This window comes from Oncorhynchus keta, chromosome 25 (genome assembly GCF_023373465.1).
Source record: "Oncorhynchus keta strain PuntledgeMale-10-30-2019 chromosome 25, Oket_V2, whole genome shotgun sequence".
NCBI classification, from domain to species: Eukaryota; Metazoa; Chordata; class Actinopteri; order Salmoniformes; family Salmonidae; genus Oncorhynchus; species Oncorhynchus keta.
Window position 1 is genome coordinate 9,203,597 of NC_068445.1, and position 20,664 is coordinate 9,224,260.

At 44.0% G+C, this 20,664-nt stretch overlaps 1 protein-coding gene across 1 annotated transcript; it reads right to left on the reverse strand.

Annotated features, from left to right (window-relative positions):
* Positions 1-480: 480 nt before the first annotated feature.
* tmc1 (transmembrane channel-like 1) lies at positions 481-15,114 on the reverse strand. The gene is made up of 19 exons (XM_052479986.1): positions 15,093-15,114; positions 13,867-14,314; positions 13,119-13,301; positions 12,169-12,259; positions 11,903-11,984; positions 11,491-11,597; positions 10,904-11,002; positions 10,601-10,743; positions 10,143-10,287; positions 8,529-8,723; positions 7,656-7,835; positions 7,183-7,335; positions 6,864-6,992; positions 6,200-6,267; positions 4,620-4,859; positions 4,387-4,512; positions 2,602-2,680; positions 1,931-2,066; positions 481-1,806 (listed from the first exon to the last, which is right to left on the reverse strand). Exons 1-19 carry the CDS (start codon positions 15,112-15,114, stop codon positions 1,628-1,630), a joined length of 2,805 nt encoding a protein of 934 aa, XP_052335946.1. The 3' UTR covers positions 481-1,627.
* Between the last annotated feature and the right edge of the window lie 5,550 nt (positions 15,115-20,664).

Here is a 20,664-nt window from a genome sequence, read left to right on the forward strand (position 1 = left end):
GCCTTTGGATGATCCAGAATATACTATACTAACCTTGCGAATGAGCTCAAGAAATCCATGAACCACGCTTGTGTCTTCTGTTGGGACGGAAGACAAATGTTTCTTCACCAAAGAAACCAACCGGACCACCAATCATTTAAACGTTTGTGTGGGAAAAATGGAGCATAAAGGCCCTGCGCTTTCTTAAGATCTCAAATAACTCAAATGAATACTTAATGATAACCGTCTATAAATTGAACATGAGCATTTGCAATGTTAATGGATTGTATTATGCGCCAGTTCTGGAATGAATAAATGTTAATGACATTATAGGATTGATTTCTCATGGCTCCTTTGAATTGGTTGAGTTGGGGATGATACTAAAATAAGTCGAAGAAGCAATGCACAATAGGTTTGTGTTTGACGACTGTTTGGGATAGAGATCAACAGCTTCAAATGAAGGTTTTATTAAAGCCATGCAAGCTACAGTAATTAGATGTTGGTAGCTATATTACCCCAGATCTCACAGAGGAGGAATGACAGGATGATTAACAGATAAAAAACCAGTGTCCAATCAGTGCACCAGAGTTAAGATATTGGGACACTCGGTATGTAGATCTGAGGACAGGGACACTCAAGGAGTATGTGAAGCTTGGATTACTACAGAGATACTTGTTCAGGCCAAGGATCTTTGGTAAAGTTAACTGCGGTGCATGTCCAACGCGTCAATTTGTGGGAATTGGGTCCTTGTTTCCTTAATAGGTTTGCTTGATGGGAGCTGTCTCTCATTACCAAGTCACTGAAAACAGTCAGCATTTCAAGTTGATCATTGTATCCTGTTTTGAATATGAATGTACAAAGGGACATATATTGAATGATATTCTCCCTATGATGTAACCCTGCAGTTAAAATCAGAATTGGCAGAGGGGGAATTATTCCTATAATCTGCTCACAGACAACTTCTAAAACTGCTGGCCAACCAAGAACATTCCCTGAATTGATGGTCTTTCAGTGTTTAGTGCAGATCTTCCCAAACTGAGTCCTGGGGACCCCAAGGAGTGCACGTTTAGTTTTTTTGCCCTAACAGCTCACAGCTGATTCAAATTAACCAAGCTTGATGAGTAATTGATCATTTAGATCAGCTGTGTAGTGCTAAGCCAAAAACCAAGATGTGCACCCTTGGGGTTCCGAGGACAGAGTTGGGGAAACCCTAGTTTAGTGCTTTAATAACTCTCCACAATGTCAGGTCCTCGTAAAACCGGATAATGTAATAACACAGGATATTATGTATGAACTCATCAGGTCCTGTCAATGCCAAATACATGTTATGTTGCTTGGTGTGCAGAATAGTTAGTACAAATTAATAAGAAATTAGATAGTATACATTAATCTATCACCAATTCAAAAAGTTACATTTTTACAGTCACAATTCACATAACACTGTTTGAATAAAGGTCCATTAGAACTGTAATGTACAGCCTGGTAATAAGGAATCAACTATTTCCGGTCACCTCTGGTGTTAAAGTCACTTCAGCAATATTTTACTTTCAGTCTGCCTCTGAAATCAGAGTGACGTTTGTATATTCAGGGAGGTCTGTGTCTGTCTATAAAGTGCTTGCCATTTCCACATCTGTGACAGCAGTCATACTCAGTGTCTCTGGGAGTTTTGGACCCTCTGAACACTGGGTGCTGGTTGCCACTGGTTACCTGGTAGGGGCCCAGGGATTCTGTGGCCCCTCGGGGCCGGGGGGCTGGTGGCGGAAGGGGGAATTTGATGGTCGCTCTTTCCTTGATGTGCTCTGTGTTCCCCACCCTTCTTTTCTCTATCTTCTTAGAAAGGGACAAGGGGAGAGGAGAGGTATGATCACATAACTTGGTGCGAATCTAATTTTCAGATACTAAACAAAAACAAAACTGCTAACTAAATGTCCTGTCACAGGATTCTTCTCACCCGTATAAGATTGCTGAGAGGCATTGTTGTTTCTCTGTTGCCGTGGTGCTTCTGAACGAGCTTTTTGAGCCTCCTCTAAATCCATGGCAGCTTTCAGTGCTGCCATTTTAGTCTTCTTCTTGTTCTCTTCATTTTGCTGGAAGTAAAGAAGCAGCTACTATACAGGAACGGCCCCAAACTTTCTGATCGAGATTACAGGGATCACGGATTGTTTAGTTTAAGCAGTGTGGATGTGGATCCATAACTGCCTCTAATTCCCCACCTGAAAAAATATATGACTGGCCTCTCTGTCTCCTGCTGATGTTTGTGATATTTGAAATATTGTATCTTAAAATATACTCTCATATCCTAAATAACTGACACTTCCCTGTAACATTTTGAAATATTTATTGAAATCGCAGCTAAATGGGCTGTCCATCAGATGATGTAACCTCATCTGCATGCAGGTTGGCTGTGGGACCCTTGTTATTGACAAGTGAGTGTGTAGATTTCATCAGTTTAGAGAAATGATATACTCTGGCAATTGCTGCTCTCTGCTGGACAGACTATGTCAGTGCAAGTACCACACAGGGAGTGCTCTCTGGTGGACAGACTATGTCAGTGCAAGTACCACACAGGGAATATAATAGATACTGTATCAGCATCAGAACCTTATTGATGGTACGACTTACGGTTTGAAGTTTCTTCTTTAACTCCAGGTTGGCTTGCTTGTAGCTTTTGGATGTAGACTGCAAGTAATAAATGGCCAAACTGTGGGCGGGGGGGGAACAAATACCAAATATTTTATTTTACATTGTTAGCTTGTACAGTGTGGCAAAAAAGTATTTAGTCAGCCACCAATTGTGCAAGTTCTCCCACTTAAAAAGATGAGAGGCCTGTAATTTTCATCATAGGTACACTTCAACTATGACAGACAAAATGAGGAGAAAAAATCCAGAAAATCACATTGTAGGATTTTTTATGAATTTATTTGCGAATTATGGTGGAAAATAAGTATTTGGTCACCTACAAACAAGCAAGATTTCTAGCTCTCACAGACCTGTAACTTCTTCTTTAAGAGGCTCCTCTGTCCTCCACTCGTTACCTGTATTAATGGCACCTGTTTGAACTTTTTATCAGTATAAAAGACACCTGTCCTCAACCTCAAACAGTCACACTCCAAACTCCACTATGGCCAAGACCAAAGAGCTGTCAAAGGACACCAGAAATAAAAGTGTAGACCTGCACCAGGCTGGGAAGACTGAATCTGCAATAGGTAAGCAGCTTGGTTTGAAGAAATCAACTGTGGGAGCAATTATTAGGAAATGGAAGACATACAAGACCACTGATAATCTCCCTCGATCTGGGGCTCCACGCAAGATCTCAACCCGTGGGGTCAAAATGATCACAAGAACGGTGAGCAAAAATCCCAGAACCACACGGGGGGACCTAGTGAATGACCTGCAGAGAGCTGGGACCAAAGTAACAAAGCCTACCATCAGTAACACACTACGCCGCCAGGAACTCAAATCCTGCAGTGCCAGACGTGTCCCCCTGCTTAAGCCAGTACATGTCCAGGCCCGTCTGAAGTTTGCTAGAGAGCATGTGGATGATCCAGAAGAAGATTAGGAGAATGTCATATGGTTAGATGAAACCAAAATATAACTTTTTGGTAAAAACTCAACTCATCGTGTTTGGAGGACAAAGAATGCTGAGTTGCATCCAAATAACACCATACCTACTGGGAAGCATGGGGGTAGAAACATCATGCTTTGGGGCTGTTTTTCTGCAAAGGGACCAGGACGACTGATCCGTGTAAAGGAAAGAATGAATGGGGCCATGTATCGTGAGATTTTGAGTGAAAACCTCCTTCCATCAGCAAGGCCATTGAAGATGAAATGTGGCTGGGTCTTTCAGCATGACAATGATCCCAAACACACCACCCGGGCAACGAAGGAGTGGCTTCGTAAGAAGCATTTCAAGGTCTTGGAGTGGCCGAGCCAGTCTCCAGATCTCAACCCCATAGAAAATCTTTGTAGGGTGTTGAAAGTCAGTGTTGCCCAGCAACAGCCCCAAAACATCACTGCTCTAGAGGAGATCTGCATGGAGGAATGGGCCAAAATAACAGCAACAGTGTGTGAAAACCTTGTGAAGACTTACAGAAAACGTTTGACCTCTGTCACTGCCAACAAGGGGTATATAACAAAGTATTGAGATAAACTTTTGTTATTGACCAAATACTTATTTTCCACCATAATTTGCTAATAAATTCATTAAAAATCCTACAATGTGATTTTCTGGATTTTTTTTCTCATTTTGTCTGTCATAGTTGAAGTGTACCTATGATGAAAATTGCAGGCCTCTCTCATCTTTTTAAGTGGGAGAACTTGCACAATTGGTGGCTGACTAAATACTTTTTTGCCCCACTGTATATAGTCTGGGGACTGCCCTGTGGATCATTAACCCTGACTACTCACACCATCAGCAGTAGGAAAGGCAGCACCAGGCCAGGGTTGGAGGCGTAGCTGAACACCTTCCCAAACCAGGCAGGGAAATCAGATTCCAGCGTCTCCTGGATCACATCAAACATGCGGCTCTTCCCACTGCAGTGGAGCAATCAGAGATGAGAAACTGTCATCAAACAACTGGAGTGTGTGTGTGTTTACATGCATGTCTTGTCACATACAGAATGCAGGTGTTTTTCTGTTACCTGAAGGGGCCACAGTCGAAGGAGGGGGGGATAGTGACTATGGTGTAGATGGCGGGCAGCGTTGAGAGGAAAAGGATGACCAGTAGCATAGCCATGTAGAAGTTGTTGGAGCCTGAGGCCTTGAACACCCTCTCCTGAGGAACATTACAGCACATGACCGCCCAGCACTGCAGGTACATTGACACATGCAGTCTCAGCACGTTCAGAGCAGGCAGGCAGGGCGCATAGAACGCACCCATCCTAGCAGAGAGAGAAAGGAGGGAGTTAATCCTTAAAGGGGGAGGGGGGTCTGCTAAACATATGGAGTTGTTTTAAGATGGTCATTACCAAGGATCATTTTAGCTATTTGATTGTGAACTTTAGGATCCTTTAAGTATCCACCAAAAAAAGATTTGATGAAACACTGAATTTGGCCTTACTGCTATTAGCCCATAGAAACACATTTTATTACAGATTCAGAAATGGAAAAACAGATAATAACATTTTTATCAAAAGGAAGCTTGTTTTAAAGATACAAGACGTGTATTATTATCATTATTAAGATCATGATCCAAATGATTCATTTTTAACCATTATAAAAATAGATTCCATACCAGATGCCATTCCACTTCCATACTTCCATTCATTTGTTCAACTGGTACCGGACTAACTAGACGAGTTATTCGTTTGTAGGCCAAACCGTTCGGACGCTGCAGACGTTTCTGTGAGAAGGTCGATTATCCGGATGTCTCATTGTCTGACAAACATCGCTGTAGCTCGGCCACCTTCCACCGCAGATGCGGCAGGTCGGCATTGGCGGATGCGGTAGATTGAGATGCGGGCAAAACTAGATATCTCTAACTTAAACAGACATATTTTTTATGGGGATTTTTGTATTATGCTTATTAGATATATGCGGGGCACATCGACTCTAGGGGGTTTAAACAAGCATATGATAGCGATGGACTGTCACGTAGAGCAGGTGTGTTGGAATGTGATATCGCACACTGCTTAATTGCAAGTTTCATTTATTTATTAAAATGCCAACATTTTGGACCACTGCTCTGACCAGCACCGGCCAAAAAGTTAATTCCCCTGAAATATCTAGTCTATCATGGGCTACTGTTACAAGTTAGAGCACACACATTATAACTAATAGAATGGACAGTCCCCTTTAAACAAACACAAAATGTATAGCTTACATTAAACCTTCATAAGCAGCTTCACAAATCATCTATACACTTGCTTCTCAACCCCAGCGGGCAGACTTTGAGTATGTGACCGCAGAGCGCAGAAGCTAGAAGGCATAAACGTATGGCGCTTTGCCGTCACAAGGCAAAACTGCTGCCAAATGTCCTATAATGCCTTCAAATGCATAACCAGGTTGCCTAAATGTAAGGCACATTTGCAGCCCCTAAGTTGTTGCTGAGAAGCTCTTGCCTTGTTTTTAAATGAATAAATATCTTTCTATTTTTGTACATCCGCCCCTGTATCTGATCATTTAATTCTACATACCAGTGGGACACCTAGCCTTACTTTACTATCAGAAGGCCTCTCATACGTGGAGGTACCACAATGAGATTACAGCAGCTACCGCCTACCATATCATGCCTTGGTTGAAGATCAGGCCCAGGACATTCCCACTGACATCGAACTCTGAGTAGGAGGGCTTACACAAAGGAAAACAAGAATAGTCCATGTCGGTGCAATTCATCAAATCAATGACCAAATCAGTAACACTTGAAGGGGCTATACATAAAGGCATTATAAACTGGGTGGTTCGAGCCCTGAATACTGATTGGCTGAAAGCCGTGGAAAATCAGACTGTATACCACGATGTATGACAAAACATTTATTTTTACGGTTCTAATTAAGTTTATAATAGCAATAAGGCACCTCAGGGGTTTGTGGTATATGGCCAATATACCACAGCTAAGGGCTGTATCCAGGCACTCTGCGTTGTGTCGTGTTTAAGAACAGCCCTTAGCCGTGGTATATTGGCCATATACCACACCCCCTCTGGCCTTATTGCTTAATTATAACACATCTCTGAAACCAGTCATGGCACCTTTATGTGTTTTGCAGTATCATTCATAACAACCTTCATCCCACATTTATTCAACATCATTCAACAGACCAGACTTGAAGTCAAGTCTTACCCCAAAAGCAATATCAATGCAATGACAAAACGGACTTGAAGTGTGGCTGAAACAGATTTCAAGCCTAAATACAGAGTAGAGCAAAGTAGTCAATCCAGAGACTCACAAATCCAGCCTCCAAGTCCCAACACCAGCAGTAGTTGAGGAAACGCACCAGCACAGCACGCAAGAAGTCCCCGATCAGGAGCGTGATGTAGGTTGTCATAGTATCCGACACAATGAGTCGGACAAATTCCTACATATATACCAAAGTATATTAAATGGCAAATAATACACACGTCATCCCAGTACATTTACGCTGTAAAAAACGATACTAAATATACACACAAGAATCATGAATGCATGCCCCCCTTCCAATTCACCCAAACAATAAGCTATTTATCATTACCAGACCTGGATTCAAATAGTATTTAACCATTCATTACCTGTCCCACCATGGTTTCCCAGCAGGGTCCTCGTGGGATGTCGGCAGGGTGGACGGTGATGGGAGGAGCTGTGCTATTCGCTCCCAGGGTCCCATTATACAGACTGGCCTCCCATATAGTCATATTAAGCTTCAGCACCTCCTCCTCCTCCCGCTTAAATCAACAAAAAAACTAACATTTAGTGCTCAATTTAAAGACAGGTGTCGTATGAGCCTGTTTCCCCATCTACAGTAATAGTGGGTCGATACTTGCATATGGAAACCTCAGGTTTAAACCAGATGTTTAACCCAGCTGCAGGTTAAGACTAGTAACTCATTTGTTTCCTTTGTGGGGGAGAATTGTTAAAAACCCTTTACAAAGTGTTCAAGGAACCCTAGAGGGTTGTTGGTAGAACCAATGGAAGATAAAAGCATGTTAGGTAGAACCCTTCATGGGGTTACGTGGTATAACTAGCCACAGGCTTCCAGATTTACTTTGAGGTTGATCTCATCCATGAGTGCGATGATGAAGGTGTAGAGGTTCCCCAGGAATAGGGCGAAGATGCGTCCCAGCTGCCACTGTAGAGCAATGCGGGGGTGATAGTTCTCTAGTGCACTGATCACATCAAACAGCATGGGACAGAACATCCCCAGGAGGGACATCACCATGTTCACCTGACAGACAATAACACGCATACAATACAGTATACTGTTATTCACACCTATGAATAAATGAATATAAACTCAATCACACAGACACGCAAGAGCATACAGATCGCACAAATAAACATAATTAATCAAGGTACTGATTGCAAACACATGTAAATCAGAAAAGGCTGGTGGGAGGAGCTATATGAGGACTGGAGCTATATGAGGACTGGAGCTATATGAGGACAGGAGCTATATGAGGACTGGAGCTATATGAGGACTGGAGCTATATGAGGACTGGAGCTATATGAGGACAGGAGCTATATGAGGACAGGAGCTATATGAGGACTGGAGCTATTTGAGGACAGGAGCTATATGAGGACTGGAGCTATATGAGGACTGGAGCTATATGAGGACTGGAGCTATATGAGGACGGGCTCATTGTAATGGCTGGAATGGAATTGATGAAACGGAATAAAACAGGTGGTTTCCATATCTTTGATGTGCATGATACTGTTCCATTTATACCATTCCAGCCTTTAAAATGAGCCCATCCACCCTCCCACCAGCCTCCTCTAAGTCAAACACACACACACACACACACACACACACACACACACACACACACACACACACACACACACACACACACACACACACACACACACACACACACACACACACACACACACACACACACACACACACTGACACTTGTACCTCATTCCTCTCCCACCAGCTATGGCTCTCCAGTCCCTCTAAAGCAAACTTCTGGGAGCGACGCACCACAAAGTAGATGAGATATCCACTTCCTGCTAGACAACACAGCACCAGGAAGTTGGCCAGAACCCGCAGAAAACGAGTCAAGTGGATGTTGTCATCCTTCCTGCTCTCCTGTTCCTCCAGAATGGCCTCCTAGGAAGTTGGCATCACAAGGGCAGAGAACACACACACATATACACAGACACACATGCACAAACACACACAGACACACACACAGAGAGACAACCAATCAAACATTACCATACATAAACTAATGTAAAACAGGGTGGAGGTGCCTTTAGTAAAGTATACAGAGTTGTCATGTGAAATGTGTATGCTTTCCTATTGGTCCGTTTGAATTAATTGCTTGTGTGCTCTGATTTGTGGCAGGAGTGGCTCTGGAGAATGCACATCTACCTGTTCCTACAAGATGGTACTGCCTTTCCTGAAAAGGATAGAACTGCTGTAGTCTCCGAGTCCCACACCAGGTAGCTGCAAACTGACATTCATTCACAGTTGACAAATCTTCTGTCCAGTCTCTGTGTTGTGTGCGTGTTCGTTGTAAAAGGGTCTATCAGAGTACCAAACGTGTACGCGTACGCAGCAGTGTTCTAGAACATTGGATGGCTCCTACCTTCGATTTATCATCGCAGCTCAAGAGATGTCTGTCAACCACATTCAAATGAATAGAGGATGCGTCCTGGGAGACTCAGATGTGGGACTCTTACTAGATGTGTTGGGTGAGGTTTGCTGTACTTAGACTTGTTATCCTGATATGTGCTGCACCTGAGCTACACTACTTGAGAATTGCACATTGCAGGTTACACGGAAATGATTATATCTGCCTTTTGATTGCCACTTTAAGCCCGTCAGCCTGTACAGCTTAGAAAACTATTTTAACCTCAGTTGTTTGTAATAAACAACATTTTTGATAATCCTGTGTTGTGTGAATTCCATACCGGTACCCAGTTTAGAGGGGTATCCCATGAAGCAAGCTAGATCTACTCAGGGAAGGGCCAGACTACCACATTTGGGGTGTGTTTATTAATGTACAAGCACATTTGTCCCACGCCTATCACTATTTGTATTTTATTAAGTCATTCAAAAGTTACATTGCGTGAAGTTTAAAGTGCATTATTTCATTACTAAATGTGTCATGTGATATTTTAGCATGACTATTTTTAACACACAACAAAAAACATTTAATAAAATATTTAATCAGTCGTCTTCCTCAAACGAAGGGGATGATGACACAATCTTAGCGAGAGGGACTGAGAAAGGGAATCTGATCTCATTGGTCCTCTACTCGCAGCTCCGTCATTTCATTCAGGGTAAGTGGAGTCAGCTGTGAGTTAGCCTGCTGTGAGCAGTTAGTTCTGAGGGATTCGTTGCCATAGAAATGTACATGGCTAAAAGGTGAGCCACTCTTGTATGACTGGTTATCCCGAGTTGAACTCAAAAGTTGACCAAAGTTACCTCGCTAACTCCTAAACCCTGTTTCGTATGATATCCCCCTAGGTCTCTATTGACCCTATCATAGTCCCTGTGGTTCTTACACTAACATGTGTTTACCTTAAAGCTGGTGGTGATGGAGGCAAACTTGTTGTCAGCTGTCTCAGGGTTGCCGATGAGGTAATCCCAGCTGGTGAACATCTTCCAGCTGAAATTGAAGCTGTTGTTGTCACCGCCCCCGTCCTCATTAGCATTCCGGGCCATACTTTAACACGTTTCATAATAAATAGAAGAAGTGTCAAACAATAACATCATCAGAAATCATCAGATTTGACCGGGACTCTATCTGTTTCTCACTGGATATGTGATCAATGTGTCACAATTGGCAGAAAGTGCACACACCAGGGTCATTTTGATTAGGCACCAAATGGAATACAACAGACTGAAACAGAGAAGGACCTGGACTTGTCCAATACGAAACGAAACGCTCATTTTAATTTCCTGTTTTTGCACAACCTTGTCAAAGTCCCCTGGTGTGTGGCGGAGGGGGGGGGACCAGTAAACATACAGGTACTCACGTCCTTATCACCACCATATAGCTATAGGCCACAGTTCCCACGCCAACCAGGAAGTAGGAGAGGGGCATGCGGAACTTGAGCCAGCCAATGGCGCGCTGGCTGTTGTAGTAGCCATAAAAGAGGACAGAATACTGGGCGTAGCCCTGGGACACACACATGATTCAGATTTCATTCAGTATTAACAACTTCTTGACAACTTTAAAAACACCACGCACGCTGTGCGGCGCACACGCACATAGAGAGTCATGTTAGTGGTAACATTACACACTGGTCACATTACACATATAAACAATTAGTAATGACCCCAAAGTCCCATAGGACAGCAAAGTCCATGGCGTTGGCTTCGTCAGCTCTAGGGACAGTCTTTCTGGGCATGCTACCATACGGCCTGCCCATCAGAGCCTAGACAGAGATAAAGAGTTAAAGCATCTGTAGGTCCTTGAGATGCTACTAGAGCCTGCCCACTAAGACATCATTTCAACGTTTAGTTTTGATTTACATTTGGTTGAGGAGTCAACTAACATGAATACAACCTGAAATCAACAACAAAAATGTCACCATGTCATTGGGTTTTAGGTGAAAAGTTGGGAGGAAATCACATGAAATGTCCTTGCGTTGATGACTTTTTGCAAATCCAATCCGTTTTCTGCATTGATTCAATGTCATCTCATTGAATTGTTTTATTGAAATGATGTGGAAACAACGTTGATTCAACCAGTTTTTGCTCAGTGAGTGGGGCCTCCCTTATAAATAAATACAAATTCTTCATTTTCATATAAAATTACTGTATTTGAGGAAATGTGAATTATACCATGTCTACACCGAAGTCACAAAATTCAGGCCTTAAATTCTGGCCCCAATTCTGATTTGAAGATCAAATGGCCCCCTACCTCTGGCACCATGACCAGACCAAACGTCAGCCCAAAGAGGATCATGTTGATGCCATACATCCACCTCAGGAATATGAAGTAGGAGGCAACCGAGGAGCCAAAATGGCCTGTAGGAGGCACAAAGCACAGTCATACATGGTACTGTGTTTCATCACACTGAGGAGAATTACATAAATCAGTCGATCACAGAGTGACTTCCAAGGACTCCAAGGGGGTAGGCAAGAGGGCCCCCAGGGGTCCTCAAAAATGTGATACACAAATTAGAGAAACAGCAAAGTCCATGGCAAAGTCCATGGTAAGGAACAGAGGTAGCTAGCTGTGTGCTAATCCAGGTTGAAAAATAAAAGACAACCAGGAAGCACCAACAAAACCGTGCAGGGATACAAAAGGAAGAGGTAAGAGACATACTTACTCTCAATCTCTTTGATTTTCATCTCCCATGGAACGCAAGCAGTTTTGAAGTTTTCAAAGTCCCTCTGAAACTTCATCCATTTCTAACAGCAAAACCAGCAGTGTCATGGAATAGATCCCACATGGGCTTTCTGACTATACTTGTGTTGTAAAGGATCATAGATAACTGGTAGCATAAACATGACACAATAAAGAACACATAAAAACACTGGTCCAAGTATCGACAAATCAATGCCTGTGTCACCTATAACAGATGACTGTCCTCACCTTCAACATCATGACTTTATATGCATACAGTTTTCTGCTCTTTCCTTTCCCAAGAGCTCCCTCATATTTCTCCACAAACTCATGGGACTCCCTGTGAAATATGAGGCAGGATTAGTTACTGGTACCGATACTGGTAAAAAATAAATATAATCATATTGCACCATACTCCATGCTATGGCCACTCGGTGCTCCTCCAACGTGCTAAACAAGCTTCCTGGTTCCATTACATACCAACAGCTACATTTATACCCATTTCACACTACTGAGCCGAGCCAAACAAAGCCGGGCTGTAATGTGCTGGCCTGGCTATGCATCGACTGTAATTGCAGGGACCATGCTGGAAAGGACAATGTGACAGGGAAATATCGGAGACCACAAAATATGTTTTCGGAATCGAGACATATTGTAGAGATGGATGGATTTGCCACAAAGCCTGTTTTAGCATGGACAGTGCCATGGAAGGCTTTCAACATTCTACATTAGTCAACTGGGTGAGACTTTCCATGGGTTAAGGAAGGATCACTCAATTCCATCCAGGTCAGCGGGAGAGATCAGCCAATGAATCATACTCCTGGGCAACCATCCCAGCATTGCAGGTGGCAGTAAATTACTAAACCAGGCTTTATGCCTGTTCAGACTATGGCCTTTTCTCAATTGCATGCTCCTCGCATCCTCTCTCCTCACCTCTTTCTCAAAGTCCATTGGATGAGAAAGACAGATGTCCCTTTCAGTTTGTTTATTAACCGCCAATTAATCCACAGAAGTAGAAGAAATGGACAACATTAAAAAGGCGATAGCACTCAATGGCACTGCCCACCGAGGTGTCTAATGGCAAAGATAGGTGTACCCTCTCTCAATTTTCATGGGTCAACTCGACACAATAGTGTGAAAGGGGTAATAGTTTAGGGGCTGGGGAAATGCATTTGCTTTAGAGTTGGGGTTCTCAGCACCGTAGAGTTAGCAGTTTCTTCCTCATGGGCCAAGGCTTTCCTCTTAGGGTCGAGATAAGTTTCTTCCTCTCATCCACTTCCTCCTTCAGCTTCTCCAACTCCTCGGGAGACAAGACCTCTGTTTTCTCCTCTCCCACTTTCTCTTCCTCATCCTCCTCTTCCTCTGATGACTCATGCTCCGCACTGAGACAGCAAGAAAAGTCGTTTTGTTTTTGTTTGTAAGGTTGGTGTAAGGTAGAGGGCAACATTTTTGTCATACAAAAGATAATTATAGAGATTCTTATCTGCAATCCGCAATTTAATGTGAAACTTCTTTAAACAACGTGCATCATGATGAGCCGATTATTTAACCATGAAGAGTTTAGTACCCTGCACAAGGAATGTCATGATTCACATGTGATGATGGGTTGTGAGCTGTATATAAACGTTCAATGGATAACTCCAGAGTGGCTCAATGGTCTAAGGCACTGCATCTCAGTGCTAGAGGAGTCATTACAGACCATTTCGATTCCAGGCTGTATCGCAACCAGCCGTGATTGGGAGTCCCATAGGGCTGCGCACAATTGACCCAGCATCGTCCGGGTTACTGTTTGGCCGGGGTAGGCCATCATTGTAAATAAGAATTTGTTCTTAACTGAATTGCCTGGTTAAATTTGAAAAACTTCACTGCCTTTTGCTCATACAAAATGTTAACCACAATGTTTTGAAATGTAAAATGCAATGCAAGATTGTACACACAGGACCTTACCTTGTCTCAACCCTTTTTTTATTTTGTTTCTTCTCAACTGTCTCTCCTCTTCCATTGTCCTCCTTTTTCCCGCCTTTTTCTGAGCGTCCATTTTTCCTCTTCTCCTCGGTATCCCCATCCTCCTCTCCTACAACCTCTATCTCTTTTTGCTCCAGTTTTCTGGTATTTTCATTGCTGAAATTCTTTTGAGTTTTAGCAACCGTGTCATTCTTCACTTCTTCCTGCCTCTCATCCTCTCCCCCTTTCCCTTTCCCCTCCTTATCCCTTTTTTTTCGTCCTCTCCTCTCCTCTCTTCCTGGTCTGTCCTCCAATTCCTTTCCTTCTTTTCTTGCACTGGAAGCTCTTCTTGCTACATTTCTTCTTCTCTTTCTGTCCCTCTCTTTCTTTCTCTCCTTCTCTTTTGCCCTCTCCTGCCTCCCATCAGAGTCAATAACTGTGTCCTCTTCATCTGCGGTAAAAAAATTTAAAAAAACAGAGACATGGCAGTCGTCATACTAATATTTTAACCAAACAATAATATTAGAATGAAACAACACAAAACAGGAAACAAATGAAGGGGTATCTCCTGCCTCCTAAAGTTTCTTTGAAAACACATTCACTGCTAGAATAAGGTGAAAGAGAGGGAAAGGAGATAGACATGCCAGTAGGTGACAGATAACCAACCCCAAAAATGACCCCTAGCCCTGTGAGATCTGAGTGGAATTTAGATGTTCATTTTATTTTAGCTCCACCTTGCCCTCTGATAGGCTTTTACCTGCCAATATCTCTCAGATCTCCACAATTTCATAGAGTTAGGGTCTTCACTTCTGAAATGGAAGATTGTTTTGTGATTTGTTGAGGGACAGGCACAGGCAGCATTTCAGTTTAGTAGGTATTCGCACTCAATCAAACCATAAAAAGGAACAAAAACGGCTCATTTTTTTTGTTCAGCTTTTTTAGCACTTTGCACTGTCACCTTTTGTATTATTTCGGGCAGGGAATTCCATTTAAGTATATTTTCGCATCTCGGCCTCCTTGTTTTTTTTCTTTCATTTGATGGTTTGAGTGCAAGTACCTACAGAACTCCACAGATATTTTTTCCCTCACACACCAGCCCCCATTCAGTCCTAGCCTGAGCACAGACCTTCATACTGGCTTTTCCAGCCACGTTTCATACACAGGATACTGTATATTATCAACCGTGACTCCTGTCCATGTTGGTCACTTTACTCTATTCCTTAACATACCATCCACTCTGCTCTCTTCCATCCTTTTTGCCCTCCCTCCCTCCGATGCAGGCTGTTGCCAGAGAGCACTATTAATCCGGTGGTAATTGGGGGGACAGGCCGTGAGAGGGGGGACTGAGGAGTGCACAGGGTCGTGTGACAAGGATTTAGACCGTAAGAGTGGGGAGCAGAGAAGAAGAGTGTTTCCTGACTTGGACACAATGCCACATGTCAACACCTCCAGCAGGTCCTCTCTAGTATTCTCCAGCCAACCCAGCCCCTGATAAAATACTGTGAGAGCTTGTATACTTGACATAGAAATAGAATGACTAGAAGTTTGTGTAAACCAGAGGGATTGACATGTCTTGCCAAATCAGGTGACCTTCACTGGGGCAGAAGAGGAGAGACTGGGTGGAATTCAACCGTAAAGCATTTCCATTAAGGCCAACAAATCTCTGTGCACACTGCTTTGTATTGCATCCCTGTCCATGACATCTCGCCAATCTTTTTCAATTTGTCATTCGAATTCAACAGTTGTACAGGGCAGGTATGCCAAGTGTACATTTTGTAGGCTTGAAAATGCCATTTGTTTATTCTCCTCCAGCCTTAGTGACGTGAAAGCTATGACATCATTTTACTGGCCTTGCTGAAGCAGAGAGTAAAGGCATGCTGCTGCATGTGACTGACAGTTGAAAGAAGGTATCAACAAGCGCCCAGCCCAAGGATCTACTCGCCTGCATCCTCCAAGCCAATGCTGACTGTGGGTTGAAGAGAAACAGTCATTCAAAACAGTTGTGTATCTCATATGTTATATTAATGGACATGGTGGAGATGATAAAGACGAGGATATCTAAACAACTGAATCCCTTGCAAACATTCACAGTTCAGTGCTCCCCCTGTATCATTTTACCTACCACTTATTGATGACCTCAATAAGGGACAGGTGAAGTGATGTCAACTGGAGGAGAGGGCTCAAGCTTGTATTCATAAAGCGTCTCGGGGTATAGGAGTGCTTATCTAGGATCAGTTGTAAGAACAGGGAGGACCTGATCCTCAATCAGCACTCTTACTCTGAAACATGTTGTGAATATGGGCCCAGGAGAATCTGGATCAGACGAGAAAGCTGCTGACGTTCGACAGGATTCAGGCTGCCTGTCCCCCTCCAGGCGGAGGTGTGTCTTTGCAGAGAAGAGGACCTAGACCAGACTGCCTGTCACCCTCCAGGCTGAGGTGTGTTACTGCAGAGTGCCTGTTCCCCTCCAGGCTAACGTGTGTTTCTGCAGAGTGCCTGTTCCCCTCCAGGCTAACGTGTGTTTCTGCAGAGTGCCTGTCACCCTCCAGGCTGAGATGTGTTACTACAGAGTGCCTGTCACCCTCCAGGCTGAGGTGTGTTACTGCAGAGTGCCTGTTCCCCTCCAGGCTAACGTGTGTTTCTGCAGAGTGCCTGTCACCCTCCAGGCTGAGATGTGTTACTACAGAGTGCCTGTCACCCTCCAGGCTGGGGTGTGTTACTGCAGAGTGCCTGTCACCCTCCAGGCTGAGGTGTGTTCCTGCAGAGTGCCTGTCACCCTCCAGGCTGAGATGTGTTACTGCAGAGAGTGCCTGTCACCCTCTAGGCTGACATGTGTTACTGCAGAGAGTGCCTGTCACCCTCCAGGCTGAGGTGTGTTACTGCAGAGAGTGCCTGTCACCCTCCAGGCTGAGGTGTGTTCCTGCAGAGTGCCTGTCACCTTCCAGGCTGACATGTGTTACTGCAGAGAGTGCCTGTCACCCTCCAGGTTGAGGTGTGTTACTGCAAAGAGTGCCTGTCACCCTCCAGGCTGACATGTGTTACTGCAGAGAGTGCCTGTCACCCTCCAGGCTGAGGTGTGTTACTGCAGAGAGTGCCTGTCACCCTCCAGGCTGAGGTGTGTTACTGCAGAGAGTACCTGTCACCCTCCAGGCTGACATGTGTTACTGCAGAGAGTGCCTGTCACCCTCCAGGCTGAGGTGTGTTACTGCAGAGAGTGCCTGTCACCCTCCAGGCTGAGGTGTGTTACTGCAGAGTGCCTGTCACCTTCCAGGCTGAGATGTGTTACTGCAGAGAGTGCCTGTCACCCTCCAGGCTGAGGTGTGTTACTGCAGAGTGCCTGTCACCCTCCAGGCTGAGATGTGTTACTGCAGAGAGTGCCTGTCACCCTCCAGGCTGAGGTGTGTTACTGCAGAGAGTGCCTGTCACCCTCCAGGCTGAGGTGTGTTCCTGCAGAGTGCCTGTCACCCTCCAGGCTGAGATGTGTTACTGCAGAGAGTGCCTGTCACCCTCTAGGCTGAGGTGTGTTACTGCAGAGAGTGCCTGTCACCCTCCAGGCTGAGGTGTGTTCCTGCAGAGTGCCTGTCACCTTCCAGGCTGACATGCATGTGTTACTGCAGAGAGTGCCTGTCACCCTCCAGGCTGAGGTGTGTTACTGCAGAGAGTACCTGTCACCCTCCAGGCTGACATGTGTTACTGCAGAGAGTGCCTGTCACCCTCCAGGCTGAGGTGTGTTACTGCAGAGAGTGCCTGTCACCCTCCAGGCTGAGGTGTGTTACTGCAGAGTGCCTGTCGCCCTCCAGGCTGACATGTGTTACTGCAGAGAGTGCCTGTCACCCTCCAGGCTGAGGTGTGTTACTGCAGAGGGTGCCTGTCACCCTCCAGGCTGAGGTGTGTTTCTGCAGAGAGTGTCTGTCCCCCTACAGGCTGAGGTGTGTTTCTGCAGAGTGCCTGTCCCCCTACAGGCTGAGGTGTGTTACCTCAGAGTGCCTGTCCCCCTGCAGAGAGACCCTCCAGGATCCTCATGACTGACTTAAAAGAGGAGCTAAATATCTGACTTAAAAGCCCGCTGAGTCGATCATGGGCAGAGAGGTGTATGGTCTTCCACCCCTGAAGATAGCTTCCCACCTTACCAGAGGAGGGGGCACTGCCCAGCTAAGGAAGCCAATACGTAATGTTAGAATAATTGACTGAAGGGGTGGGCAACATCGAGGCTCTAAGCTGTTAATGTTCAACGTTCCTTTGGTCGAAGGTATACAAAATAAAACATAGTCAAGCATCAAAGCTAGAATCCTTAGTTGCTACATTCTTTTTTGGACTTATAAATGTATTAGATTTACCCATTGATTCTTAAAGAATAGAACTTATGTCTCATGAGCTTAGTTCAACGGTCTTAACCCGTCAGAACCCAGAATATAAGCTTGTTTTACTCCAATGTTCGTAAAACAAAGTACATGTAAACAAACACTGTTTTCGCATCAAAACATGGTTAAAACTATAGTGATGATATCATGGATAATCAGTCCCTGCATCCATAGTGGTACATTCATTTGAGAGTGGTTACATTTCTTCAGGCCCATCACTCAGCTTTTCACCAAAACAGTTATGGATTTTAGCATTAAATGTTGATTGTTCGCATGGTCATTGTCCTATACTGTATTGTTCTGGGGGATAGATAAAGGGGACCTCTGACAGGGTGAACAGATGTCACTGGACAGCCTTTATTTCATTTGTATGTGTGTCCGCGGAGTAACCGGAGTGGCGAGCGATACAGGGGTCATTACAGACATACAGAGCACATAAACACAAAGGACCCAATGAAGCCTAATGATGCATAGCCTGCGGCAAAAGCAGTCCAGGAGAGAAGGGGAGCAACTAGGGGTCAGGGGGCATTACGCCACCTGCCCTAAATTCAGCCTCATCACCTCTCTCTCTGTGTGTGTGTGTGTGTGTGTGTGTGTGTGTGTGTGTGTGTGTGTGTGTGTGTGTGTGTGTAAGGATAAGCCTCTGATCCTCTTCTAGTCTTCAGCTTACTGCAAAAGGTGATCACATTCTGAGGACTGAATGAATTGTTTTTGTCATTGCTCATGACTCGATGTGATCGTGCAAATGATCATAAAACGGGATCTTATAATATGAGCTGGTTTTCATTGTAAAATCGAAGTTTAAAAAAAAAACAATAACATGATACTGACATTCAACAATATAGGGCCATAGGCATCATTATAGACAACATATTCCACAAACGCAAATGGACCCACGTTTTTAAGCATATAAATCGCCTTAATGTTTTACCGTTTGAGTAAGCTCAGAAATAGTACATATCATTACAAATGTCCCCTGGGTCCAGGTGACACGCAGTCTGAAAAATATGAACAGAAACAAAAATCGGGAAATCTTACTGTCACTCTCTGAGGTGATTAGACTCTCCCGTGGCATCCTCTTTTTGCTCCTCTTCCTCCTCCTCCTCCTTAGTGGTCTAGTACGACTGTAGCTCAGTGTGTGTCCCACATGTACCTCTCTACACCTACCTTCTGGTGCCTCAGGCCCACCCTGACCCAACCCAAACTGGGAGGGGAGTGAGGAAGAGGGGGGGGGGGGCATGATAAGGCATCTCGCATGAGGAGTTCACTTTTCCCCCGCCACTCAGCAACCCAAGGCGGGGACAATACAAGGCCCGAAACCCTAGAGCCACGCAATTTCACTACCTGTGAATAATTCATACATGAGTTATGACTGCCTTTATACAGGGAAGGAGAAGGGAGATGCTTTAAAAAGGGTTGCCGATGGAACACTGTGGGACGTGTTGATGGGAGTCACAGATTCCATTATGCATTGCTCTGCTCCATTCTCAAACGCAGCCAAATTCATAGATCTGTCCGAATATCCATGTGACAGTATTTTCCCTATTTTTATTCCCTCTGGACATTTCCACCTGCAACTCACACCAGATGTCAAATACATACTTTACCAGTAGTAGCAAAGGAATAGAAAGCCAAAGTGAAACATACTTTTTAGAACACAGCGCAACCTGCTAATTACCGTTTTGACCTCTAACTGGCCCTTTTATGCTTTTCTAAGCAGTGTCCATCAAAAAAAAAACATGAAGAAATCAAATGTATGGGTTTCATGTTGCTCCTTAGTATATCAATTCACAATCACCTCTGTAATAGATGGCTCTCAGACACAGCATATGTTAAAATATGTGTGAAACCGGGTCACCTGGGCCCAGTTTTTCAAAACGTTTCTGCTCGGATTTCAGCAATCGGATTGAATTAAATCTTATTGGGTATTTCAAAACTGAAACAAGAACATCTGATCACCCGTTTTGGGATTCGGTTTGGTATTCAAATTTGACCTTTAAATGAGATTACATTTTTTTTCAAAACTCAAGCGTAGTGATTAGGATAGTTCTGATGCCGAAAATCGGGATAATCTTGATCCCTTTGGAAGCATGGATTCTGGGTGGATTTAGAGAGGTGAAAGGGATGTTTAAAAAAAAAAAAACACTGAAAGCCAAAGGTTAATTATGTTAAATTGACTGCAGTACAGGTGTGTGATCATTTATTTCATTGAGAATGCTTGAACTTATAATTGATATGCAGTCTCTATATTTATTTATACTGTATTATACTGAACAAAACTAAATATGCAACATGTAAAGTGTTGGTCCCATGTTTCATATGTTCCATAAGCACAAATAGCAGAATTCTTTCAAATTTCTCAATTCCACACAAATGTGTTTAAATCCCTGTTAGTGAGCATTTCTCATTTGTCAAAATAATCCATCCACTTGACAAGTGT